The sequence below is a fragment of the Vicia villosa genome, linkage group LG1 (genome assembly GCF_029867415.1).
Source record: "Vicia villosa cultivar HV-30 ecotype Madison, WI linkage group LG1, Vvil1.0, whole genome shotgun sequence".
NCBI classification, from domain to species: domain Eukaryota; kingdom Viridiplantae; phylum Streptophyta; class Magnoliopsida; order Fabales; family Fabaceae; genus Vicia; species Vicia villosa.
The window spans coordinates 124,258,405-124,271,077 of record NC_081180.1 but is presented as its reverse complement, the minus strand read 5'-3'; the positions used below and the strand labels follow the sequence as shown (position 1 = coordinate 124,271,077).

General features: G+C 36.0%; 1 protein-coding gene and 1 long non-coding RNA gene across 7 annotated transcripts; both read left to right on the top strand.

Moving 5' to 3' along the window:
- The first annotated feature begins 6,909 nt into the window (after positions 1-6,909).
- On the top strand, positions 6,910-7,826 carry LOC131616178 (uncharacterized). Its single transcript, XR_009288026.1, has 3 exons — positions 6,910-7,197; positions 7,292-7,625; positions 7,732-7,826. It is a non-coding gene; the product is annotated as an uncharacterized LOC131616178 (long non-coding RNA).
- Positions 7,827-7,965: 139 nt separating this feature from the next.
- On the top strand, positions 7,966-12,431 carry LOC131616156 (zinc finger CCCH domain-containing protein 7-like). 6 transcript variants are annotated; one of them, XR_009288019.1, is made up of 11 exons: positions 7,966-8,017; positions 8,090-8,193; positions 8,282-8,446; positions 8,777-8,879; positions 9,078-9,286; positions 9,586-9,663; positions 10,008-10,058; positions 10,171-10,448; positions 10,552-11,334; positions 11,412-11,756; positions 11,916-12,431. XR_009288019.1 is itself a non-coding variant. In XM_058887417.1 (5 exons), exons 1-4 carry the CDS (start codon positions 7,990-7,992, stop codon positions 8,810-8,812), a joined length of 333 nt encoding a protein of 110 aa, XP_058743400.1. In that variant the 5' UTR covers positions 7,970-7,989; the 3' UTR covers positions 8,813-8,879; positions 9,078-9,521. The 6 variants fall into 6 exon arrangements, 1 of the variants encoding a protein (XP_058743400.1); XR_009288023.1 differs by lacking the exon at positions 10,008-10,058 and having other exon boundaries at positions 11,922-12,431; XR_009288017.1 differs by lacking the exon at positions 10,008-10,058.
- Positions 12,432-12,673: the final 242 nt, after the last annotated feature.

Genomic DNA, 12,673 nt, shown 5'->3' with positions numbered 1-12,673 from the left:
GGGCAAGAAGAGGATAAGGAATCAACCGTAGAATTTGTGAAGAGAATCAAAGCTAGTAATAATCTAAGGTAAGGGGGTTATCTTAGTTATTGTATTTGATTTAAGGGGTTAATAATTTTATGTTGGGGTTTGGTGATATTTTGATGAATTTGATGAACGATGACGATGATTTGTTTGGATTTCTTGATTAATATGACGTATGATATTGTTGTTTTTTGTATTGGTGAATAATAACATGATCTAGAGTCAAATCCATCATGTTTATGGATTTGAAGGTATAGGGATTGAGGAAGATTATTGAAGTTGTGATGAATATTTGTGATTTGATGTTTGGAATGAATTATGCATGTTAGAACTAGGTTAGTAGATCTTAGATCGCAGGAAATTAGTGACTAAAACATGTTTTTGGACAAAAGTTTGGGACTAGTTTCATGCAGGTCGCACAGGGTTTTCTGTAGAAATCGTAGACCCCGCTTAGTGCGGTGGAGCCCTCTTAGAGCGCTTTTGAGGAAAAGATAAAAGTCAAGTCAGCGAGGAATGCGCTTAGCACGATAGGGAGCCCGCTTAGTGCGATATGGAAGCTTATATTTATAATATTTTTTGAGTAATTTTCCAGAATTTAATAAACGTGTTTGGATGGGTTTCAAGGGCTATTTGAAGAAACTTGATTATGTTATTACATGCATGTATATACTTGTTGTGATGATTGTTGTGATGAATGATAATATGATGATTGGGAAGAATGTGTGTGTTGATCGAGATGGTTGTAATGTTTGAATATTTGAGATGATTGTATGCCTTGATGAGTAAATGAATGATGATGCCACTTTGACTAGACGTGGTCATTAATTATTGTGAATATTGTGCATCATGCATTCATAGCATATTTGTAGGACTATAGTCCAGTGATGTTTGAAGGATCATTGGTCTAGTGATGGTCTCAATCCCATTGTGCGGATTGAGTGAGATATTGTGAAGTGCTCCGGTTCCAAGCGGGAATTGATCCTATTGGTGGGGATCTTTGGAGAACGATGATTGAGTCATCAGTAAAGTTTGCTACCACATGCATGAGTCTACTGGTGTTGCATTGCATTGTTGGGACATTTCATGATTGAATGATGTTTGATTATCCATTATGGGAATAATGAATTAAATGATGAGTATGACTGAATTATGTGATGATGTTGTAAGTAGATGATGATGTGCAGATGTGAGTAAGTATGCGAAGTAGGGGGATACACTTGTATCGGTATATGTGTGGTTGTTGATAATTGTGCACCACTACTAAATTTATTCCTTATGTCTTATATAATGATTACGAAATACTCACTCTTTTTGTTTGAATGTTGCCTCCACGGGGTAACGTGCAGGTAATCAAGAGTAGTCCGCTGAAGTTAGAGGATAACTTTGTTAGGATAGCTTCGTGAAGTCCTTTTTATCCTTTGTTTAGAATAAAGAGAGTCTTGCTCTGATACGTAACATCAGGGTCAGGATCGTGTGTTTTTGGAACTATTATGTTTCTTTTGTAATGGTTTTGATATGATGAATTTCCTTTATGGTATTATGGTGTTTTGATTTATGAAATATGAATGGTGAAGTCATGAATGATGTTTTATGAGGTTTTACAAAGATGATTTTCAAATTATGAATTCCGCTGCGAGAAATAAATTAATATTATTATTGTTGTGTTAAATGAAATAAATGTTCAAATAACTTTGAGAACCCGTGTTACGGAGCAGGACTTGTTATTTTGAAGTTTATATGAAGGTGACACCCTCGTGTGTATGTTTTAAATTTATTTAATTTGTATTATATTGCGAATATTACTTGTGGGTAAGAAGGGTGTTACATTAGTGGTATCAGAGCAGGTCAGTCCGTTCGACCAGGTTATTTAGTTTGTAGTATGACAGTTGAATATTGTCGATAGTTAATTCTAATCTTTATGCTAATTTTGGTGTGAACAGAGTATGGATGGAAGAAACGGCGTTGCGATTGTTGCTGCCTTTGAGGATGTTGCGCGGGCCATGCAGAATCAGCCTAATGATGGAGTGATCTATGATTCGCGAAGCTTGAGTATGTTCCATAGGGAGAATCCGCCTACTTTCAGATGTTGGTATGATCCAGATGGAGCACAAGAGTGGCTTAAGGAGATCGAGAGGATATTCTGAGTAATGGATTGTTCTACAAAGCAAAAGGTACATTATGGTACTCATATGCTGGTTAGACAAGCTGATGATTGGTGGGTTGGTACTCGTTAGAGATTGGAAACAATTGGTGAGGTGATTACTTGGGTTATGTTCACGATGGAGTTCCTGAGAAAGTATTTTCCCGAAGTTGTTAGAGAAAAGAAAGAGATGGAGTTCCTTGCGTTGAAATAAGGGAATTCAACTGTTACTAAGTATGTTGCTAAGTTCGTGGAGCTTGTGAAGTTCTATCCACGCTATAACGCAGAGACGACTTAGTTTTTGAAGTGTATCAAGTTTGAGAGTGGGCTTTGTCCGGAGATCAAATGGGAGATTGGATATCAGCAAATCTGTAGGTTTGCGGAGTTGGTGAATAGTTGTCGGAATTATGAAGAAGATATCATTGCTCATTCGGCTCATTACAAGAGTCTAAATAAGAAGAGGGGGAAATTGCATCATGATCGTAAGAAGCCTTATGATGCTCCAGCTGAGAAGGGTAAATAGAAGGTTTCCGATGGGAAGAAGACAAGTGAGAAAAAGGCTCCCACTCCTGTCAGATGTTATATGTGTGGTGAACAAGGTCACTGTTCCAATATATGTGTAATTTGTAATTTGTTATTTTGACAGTATTATGGATTATGGATTGATTCTAATATATGACTTTTTTATCTTATTAGATCAGTGTGTGGTTTAATTGATAAAAAAATTATTATGATAATATAATTATAATACTTGATCTATTATATTAGTGTATTTTAAAAAAATGTCAAAATTTACTACCTAAAGGGTGATTAAGGAAGTGTATATGTGTATTTGTTACAGAGATGCATCTCTACACTAAATTATGGCAAAATGAGGATGTGACTCAGTTACGAATAAATGGAGTGCATATGGGGTTATTCTAAAGATGCATCTCCAGACTAAATTATGGCAACGTGAGGGTGTTGTTCAGTTGCGCATTAATGTGATATATATGAGTGTGTTTGGAGATAAACTTCAAAAAAATTGAAGGACATTTTCTAATTTCCGTAGAGTGATTTGTCATCACTAAGGGTGGGAGAAATAATGTCTTTTTTTATAGAAAACATCATTTCATTAAGTGAAAGTCTGAAGGCATTACAACTATCTAGAGACATATTACACAGGATATACCCCATTCATAGTCTATAAACATCTTTACTAGTAAAAAATACAAAGACATAAATGATATTACACATAGTTTGATCACAAGCTAAGAATACACAACCAAACAAGAAACAACCACATTTCATCCATCCATCAACTCTCTTAAAAACACCATTAATGGCAATATAGGTATGAAAATCCATAGTCTATTTCCAAATCCAATTAAGGATGATTTCTTTGACTTGTATCTTTGTATTTGACTGCCTTTGATCTCAAGATTGTCCATTTATATGGAATTTTCAAAAATGAACTGATGACTAGAGATAATGTTGCTCCATGACACAAAAATCCTCTGAGACTTTTTATCATACACCAAGAGTGCATACTTAAACCTCAATAGACAAAAACATAAAATAGACAACACAAAACATAAATGCTTAGATCTAATAAAGGGATAAACTCCAACATGTAGTAACTCGATTTTATCTAAATTGTATCTAACTCAATTTTATTTGTAATACAACGCAGACATTATGGACGACCAGTCAGACAGACTTATATGTGGGAGGGTTGTACAACATACCTTCGTGCTACGTGCACAAATCATGTAGTGTCACAGGTGACTAATGGATCTGTCATTCCAACAGATGTACCTGATACATCCGTTCTAGTAGAGGTGCCTGGTACATCTGTTACAGTAGATGTACCTGATACATTTGTTCCAGCAGAGGGCCTTTCACTTCATCCCGGAGGTCGAGGGATGATGGTGAGGGTTCCTCACAGACGCCCTCTGCCCGCAGACGTCGGAGAGTTACTTCTTCTGCTCCTGTGCCACTTCTGATCGATGTTGGATCTCTCGTGCCACCTCTTGATGGTATTGACCCGTTGCACAAGGAGGCTGATGTGCATGAGGCGCCTGTGATCTACCTAGGGGGTCCTTCAGATTTATCCTTGTTGATAGGGTATGCAGATCATACAGCTAGACATGTCTGGGACGGAGAGGTAAAATTTCTTAGACTTATTACTTATTACTTTTTTATCATTAGTGAAAATTTATTATTTCTAACTTTGTTAATTATTAATAGTGTTTTCTTTGGAAAATTTCAGGATAGGGATCCTCAAAAGTTATACAACCACAATCAAAAGATTGCCTCTCTCGTGCAGCCTATCGAGTTGTGGTTCCAGGATGTTCATACAGCTTCTGGGCTGAAGGATCTCTATCAGATTGGGTATTCCACCATACATAATGTGATGCTGATGACATTTGCGGAGAGGTGGCACCTAGAGACGTTGTTATTCCATCTACCTCATGGTAAGATTACCATCACTATTGACGACATCGCATGCCTCCTGCATATATCTATCAGGGGTACCCTCCTTGGTCACGGTAGGTTGACGAAGGAGGAAGCGAGAGAGGCTCTGATTGAAGAGCTCGGGCTGATCCCGAGGACGCACTTGAGGAGGTGGAGAGGACCCGCGACACGTACGTGAGGTTTTCCTTCTTGACGCAGAAGTATGATGTCGAGCTCCTTGCGGCACAACAGGCTGATGGTGACCCAGTAGAGGTGGAGATACACAGACAACGGGTGCTGAGATGTTACTTCCTATTTGTTTAGGCACTCAGTTGTTTGTGGACACGAGTTCCTCGTATACATATGTTGTTTACCTGAGGTACTTATCGGATAACACACGTATCCATGAGTACAACTAGGGAGCGACTACACTGACATACAACTACCATAGACTGGGAGAGGAATGCATGTGGAAGGCAAGGATTGTGGCTGGCAATTGTTCCCTCTTAGTGGTAACAATCTTATATCCTCATACTTTTTATCAAAGTTGTTCATTATATATTTGTGATAATGTTTAATCCCCGTGTTTTTTTCCAGGGTTGGATATTATAACACTTCCCTATGATCATTGGTTGGGGAGAGGTGTCTAGCTACAGTGAGGCCATGCCACGTGCCAATGCGTTCATCCCCCTCAGAGGGAACCAAGTGTCGGATCCTTACAGACACTCTCTTGACTGTATGGTTGCAGAGGACATCTGATATGACTGTTATGCTGCTTACCGTGAGTAGTTGAGTGGGATGATGTTGCCCTATATTCTAGAAGGTTGGCTACCAATTCGACCATCACTGTTCGTTATCTTCCGGAGCACGTCATGCGGCAGTTCGACTACTATCAGACGATACCTAGCCACCCTTCCGTCTCCGCTCCTAGCGTCATTACCCGTCGGCAGATAGATGAGGTCGTTGCAGACTTTGAGCATCACATTGTTCCTAACGAGGCTCGGGCGACCAGATCAGATAGAGACTAAAGTTGTGTCGACGAGTACATCACCTGGTACTTCACAGTGTCACACTCATAGATGATCCTCACTGCAGCGGGATCACCACCCAGACCAGCCCATGAGGAAGTCTTGCAGAATCGTTAGTCTCAGTTGGACCACACTGACGATGTTCTTCCTCGCTTTCGTGAGATAGTTAACATGGCGCGGAGAGGCATTGTCGATGGTTTCTTCTCTGAGGGGTCTAATCACATATGTATACTAGATGGTATCATAAGGTTGAAGATATGGCATTTTTGTACTGTCGACATCGTGTCAGGACAGGTGGGCACTTGACGGTAGAGACAGAGTAGCCAGCATACGACGTAGTGGATGCAGAGGCGGGCACAGAGGTAGAGGAGTGGATGAGGATGTTGTCCGACACAGTAGTGATGTCATTGATTTTATTGATGTATGTATTTTGATTATATTTATGTACTTTATTTTGACTATGTATTTGACACTATTTGAATGACTTATACGATGTATTCTTTTGGTGTATTATATTTTATTGCCTTTAAATTGCATTACTTTGATGTATTATAATTTGATGTTTCATTTTTTGTTAAAAATATTGGAGTTTAGGAGTGAAATGTACTCCATCCGTTTCAAAATGAGTGTCATTTTAGAAAAGAAAATTTGTTTCAAAATAAATGTCATTCTCGCTTTTCAATGTAAAAATGATTGCTATTTTTTCCAATTGTATCATTTACTTATCACTTTGTATGCTACTTCCAATACTTAATAAGGTTAATTTAGGGAAAACACAATGGTTTTTTGACACTATTATTACATTCCTTAATCTATGTGCAAAAATCTTAAACGACATTCATTTTAAAACCGAGAGAGTAATTAATTAGAAAATATAACAAAAAATTTCGTAGGTACATCTACAGAACATTTTGTTCTTAGCACGTTTCGTAGATACATCTACGAAAGATTCACTGAACTGAATTAATTTAAAATTCTCTAACATTTACTATATTTTTAATGCTTCTAAAGATATGTTTACGAAAAAAATCAAATCTATAAAATAAGAAAACACAAGTACCTGGTTAATACTAATATGCCCTTTGGTTAAAAAATTACACCTAATTGTTTTAGGGGCAAAATGTGTCTAAAAATTACTTTTTGTAACTAAATTCAGAATTTGGCTACATTGAAACTAATGGTTTGGTCTGTTTGTGTTACCATTGGGCCACATATGTACAATATCCAATTTGCATTGTAATGTAATTGAACCATAAAATTTTCATCAGTTCAAATGTTGCAGAGAAGAAATGTTCCTTCTCTTCCCTCTCTTCCTCTTCTCCCTATTCGTCTTCTCTCTCTTCCCTCTCTTTCTCTTCTTTCTTCTCTTTTCCCTCTCTTCGTCTTCTCCCTATTCGTCTTCCTCCTTCATCTTCTTCTTCCTTCTCCATCTCCTTCTTCATTGTTATTATTGAGTTTCAGACATGTTCGATTTTGATTTTGATTTGGTGTTTGTTGTTTTAGGTTTGGTGATGTTGACTCACGCGGAAGAGGGAAGCTTCGCCGACGGTGCGGTTATCTGAACATAAGGTGAGCATCTTCTTCTTCAGATCTGGGGTTTTTTGTTGTTACTAAGTGGTGATGAAGAGGGTTTTTATGTTCTCGGTTTACTGATGTGTTGAAGGATATGAAGGTGATGTTATGGTTCCAGAACTTTGGTGAGATTTTTCTGATTTTTGTTCTTTGTGTTTTTGGATCTACGGATCTGTTGTCTTTTTTTCTTCTTCTACAAATATTTCTAAAGGATTTTATGTATTTGGAAAATGACAGTAACATTTAGGGTTTCATTATGATCTCTGTGGCTATGGCTGTGTGTTTGTGTGAACAGTTATTGTTTTCGCAACAATTTGAGAAGGGTTTCTGGAAAATGAAGAATGAAAATCTTAGGGTTTCATTGTTTGTTTCTCTGTGGCTGATTTCGGGTGAACAGTGGTCTCTGAGGTATGGACAACTCAAAGGTTAGTGCATAGATTAGACCTTTTATAATGTGGGTTTTTTTCGGTAGTTGATGTAATGTTGATTTCCTTGAATATTGTTTGATATTGAAAATGTTCAAATCTGCAGATTTTATGTTATCATTGACAAACCTAACCAATATTCCAATATGTGCTGAATGGTTTTTGGATTTGGTCATGTTGAGATGGTGAAAGAGAGCTGCTATTTTGTTTATTTTTGCAAAATTATGTTCTACTACAAACTGCAAATTGACTCATAAGGTTTTGTAATATATGGAGTCCAACGAATTGAATTTAGTTGTTGTATTTACTGATCTGCATACTAAACATTGAGTTTAATTGATTTGTGCAGGTTCTTCCAAAGAGAATGCCTAATTGCTCATACTTTTTGCAAGGTGTATCATAGATTGTTGTTTTTTTATCAAGTAAATAATATGAAAATATGATTCTGACTTTTTTTTTGGCAGGCTTATGCTCAAACAAAAGTTGTTCATATAGACATGTCAACGTGAACTCCAATGCATCTATTTGTGAAGGATTTCTTAAGGGTTATTGTGCTGACAGAAATGAGGTATTAATCAATTCTTATCATGATGCATACTTGAAGTACGAGGAAAAAAGTCATTGCTATAACGAGTGATGTTATTGATTTGATGCAGTTGAAAATAAATCACACTATAAGCAGTGAGATACTGATAAACCCGGGATATGTTCTTGCGCTTAACGTCAAATATCGAGTTTTTCATTATGGATTGCAATTCAGTGTCGGGAACTGGAGCTTCGACAAAGCAGGCTGCCGAGAGATTTTCATTGGATCTATTGCAGTTATGGCCATTTTAGTTTTTTAATCTTTGACTCTCTATTTTGATCTGTTTTAGTGACACTCTCCCTTCACTTTTACTATTATTTGTTCTTGCTCAAATTGCTTCAAATTTCAACAACGATAAATGTAATAGCAATTGGATTTTCAAAACGGTGCAGTTTTTTACCGAAAATAGCAATTGAAATCCTCTTTGAATTTGCACTTGAAGTATTTAATCACGATGTTCAGATTCATTTTAGCTTCCACCCTATATTCGCAACGCTTTCATTTCATGACAGCTTGGGTTATATAGTTCAGCTACTTTGGCACTTACTTCTATTTTAATATGCAGTTCCGCATGACGTGTTATATGGATGCGGTGATTTAATATTTTCGTCGCACATGATCTTTACTCTTACTTTTGTGTGCACATATCAGAAATATGGAACCCGAAGGTTACTTCATTGTTCATTTCAAAACATGCTCTCGCCATCACATATTTTGTCGTGTTTAAATTTTAATTCTGATTTATTGTGACTGGATGAATCTATAGATCCATAAAGCAGCTCGCATGGCTGCTTGCCGTGATTCAGAAAAACTGACATTTGTTCCCTTTTGAATAATCATTTCATCTTTCGGTCCCTGATTGGCAGGTACACCGTAAATTTGGTGGTATTTTTTGTTGACAAGAAATTGCCAGGTTTGCTCATCTGTACTACAACCTATTGAATGGAAATTCCGATGACCCTGCAGATCGAGATTGAAGAAGAAGTTAGTCCATCTCCTAACTTGGCTGAGTCACAAGAATTTGCTGTCCAACGGAATGGAAATGGACCTCCTGCTAACAAAGATAAGAAGGATGGTCCAATATCTTGATTTCCAAATCTCATTATTATGTTATTTCTTTGAATTACTTATCACTGTTATGAGATTCATTTAACTATTGGTTTATTGATATTTGGATTATCACATAGCTCAATATTAAGGGCATCTTTCCTTTCCTTATGTTTCATTTGAAGTATCAAACATGTCTCTTTAATACTCTTTCTTCATTTGTTATGGTTCCTTTGATCCTAATATATGGAAGTACAAGAGATATATGTGCCTATAGGTTCTTGCTTTGTGGTTCTCACTGATTTTGCATGTGATCACATCAAACAGACTGAACTAATATATGGTGATCAAAATGGCAATATTCATGTGTGGGATTTCACAGCAAATTCATGCAGCTGTGAATTGGTATGAGTAATGAACTCTTTTTATTGTATATTGATATCAATTTAAAATGGATAACGTTCTCTATGAAAAGATTAACTAAATCCAAAATAATATTTAAAATAATGAAATATTTGAAGTATAAGTCTTACAATGAAAGATGAGATTAGCAAGTCTTATTATGATGGTCTGAGTTCACTTTTAACTTGTCTTGTGGAAGTTAGTACGAGTTGTTAGTCAGAAATTTAATTATGAATTAGAACTAGGAGTTACTAATGAAAACCTGCTTGTAATCTCTGCTAGCAATCATTATTTCCTCTTTGTTCTGAATGGGCTGATTGCTCACATGAACCAATTGGTAACTACAGCTGTTCTCTGAGTGTTTGAGTGAATTTTGGATGATGAAGCTTGGTTGTTTTGTAAGTTTAATTTGGTAATTTTAATGTGTGGATTTTTCTGAATGTGATTGTGGATGAACTGAGTTCGTATTTGTTTTCCAGCTTGGTTTGAATTTAGAAAGGGTAGTTGCAGGTTCTGGAATTGTTTGGGATTTGGGGGCTGATTCGGATTATCATAAAGGGATGATATGCAGCTGAGTTTCGGCTTACGGTTTATGCAGCAGAATTTTCGGTGCAGCTCGATTTGGTTAACCTCTATTATTGTGGAATTTTTGCACTCTTCTGTGATAACCATGTCGTCGATACATGTTCAACACGATATACCATTGCGAACTTATAATCACATGACCGGGAGTTCAGACTATTTTTGATTCGGAGACGACATGTTTCGGCATAAAAATACTGATCAAAGTAATTAAGAAAATATTCTGATGGATGTTTTACCATATATATGAAAGCTCTCTTTTGTTTTGGTTGTATAATTCAACATTCTAAAATTGAACAACTTTTGCAGGAATTGTCATCAGATTCTTCACAACATGTCCACTCAGCTCTGGCTTCAGTAATAATGGGAATGGCTCCAGTGTTGGGAAAGTTATAAGTTTCAGATGCCAGTTTCTGCAGTAATTTTGACTTCGACATTAATACACAGTATCTGTATCTCGAAAGTGAAATCTGTTGTTGGGGCTTAAAATATTATTTTTCTTTTGAGTATGTAACAAATACACTGAGCCGAGTTTTGGTTGTATATTTTACTGTTCTCATATATGTCACTTGATTGTGGTGTGTAGGCCATTGAAAATCCGAACAACTAGCTACTAAAATTTGTCTTTTGCAAGTGGGAAGGTCATGTGTCATGGTTTGAGATTGAAATTTTGTCTTTATGATCTGTTGGTTATCTTTGCTTCATTAAGCCATGCTTGCTTTATGATGATTTAGTTTCTAATGTTGCTTTATGATTTGTTGGTTAGCTTTGCTTCATCAAGTCGAACTTTCTTCCTATTGTGTGCATGTATTTGATTCCAATGTGAAAACATATGAATATGTTTTGTCTGAGAAGGATACTAAAGGTGTTTTGCCTGGAAAGGATACAAAGGAACAAAGTTCGGCTAAAACAACTCAATCGAAGTCATTTTCTTCTAAAGATAGTTTTGTGACTTCAACTGGATCTTACCCTTCTAATCATAGGTATCAGAATTGCAAGGATGGTGACGAGGAAGATGAAGAAATTGATGACTGGGTTGATGATTCATTCTCATCTAGAGGACCCAAAAAGATTTATCCATCAATACTCAAGGTATCAACTACCTATAAAACATATTAAATTTATTGTTATTTTTTTTATGTGGTTTCTTAAATTTGTTTTTGCTTCAGCCTGATGTAACCACACCTGGTGTGAACATACTTGCTGCCTATTCACTATTCTTAAAAAGATGAGCTTAGATAGGTTATTGGTCGTTTGTATTTCTCTATTTTATTTTTGTCAAACTGTATTTTGTATTCTTGATGATGCTAAATATGTTTGGCTTTGCTGGTGAGAACTCTGCCATCACTGAGTCAGACATTGAAGAGACCTTTAAGAGGCTTGTGACTCAGCTGAAGAAGACCGCCCTTGAAATATTTGATGCTTTGAAGAGCCAAACTGTTGATTTGGTCTTAAATCTTAACTGCTCATCCTACCCAGGCTGTTCGTAGATCTTTATTGCAAAAGCATGGCAGGTTTGTCCCTTACTACCTTGACCGTGATTGTTTAAATTCAACTGTGAGGACTGATAGGAGGAGTAATAAAGGTCCAATTGTTGAACATCTATCAATGTTACTGGCATTTTGACAATATTTGTATTCTGTACTAAGGCCTAATCTCTGTATTGATGATAGTTGCAGGGATTGTTTGACACAGTTGTATGCAAAAGATATTACACCAGATGATAAGCAGGAACTTGATGAGGCTTTGCAAAGAGAGGTGCCTATCTGTTGATTTTTTTTATTCTATATGCATATAAGATGCCACCATTGGAAGCCGCTTGATTTTATGTATGCTACTTTATATATACAGTTATACTTAAAATTATGTATAATTGATTTTAAGTGATACAATGTTTTTCGGTCAAAAAAAAAAGTGATACAATGTTTTCCTTGGTTAGGCTAAGATAATTGGAGTTATCTGTGTTTATAGTACCTATTAACATGGGTAGCATTGAATAAATACCGTGATGCTACACTCACCGAATGAAGGTATACAGTGGAATTTATGTGAATATACAAAATTAAAATCTTATGACTTTTCCGTGATCATTTGGCACATCAGCAAGCCTGTTGAATTTTATCTAAACTTTATATATTTATATATATCAAACTTAAAACTTTTTTTATTATTTCTTTTAATCTCCCAACTCATCCATTATACACTTTAAAGAAATAGAACATAAAATTACTGTTTAAAATATTAAATATTAACAAGAATATTAAATATTAAATTATTTACGAATTTTTTCGGTTAAAATAATATTGTTTTTTTTTTACATTTTAAAAACAAAATGTAACAACATAATAATCTGTGCCCACGAATTATTATATCAATCACATTTTTTTCTAAGTCAATCACATTTTTTGGTATCAAATCAATAACATTTGTT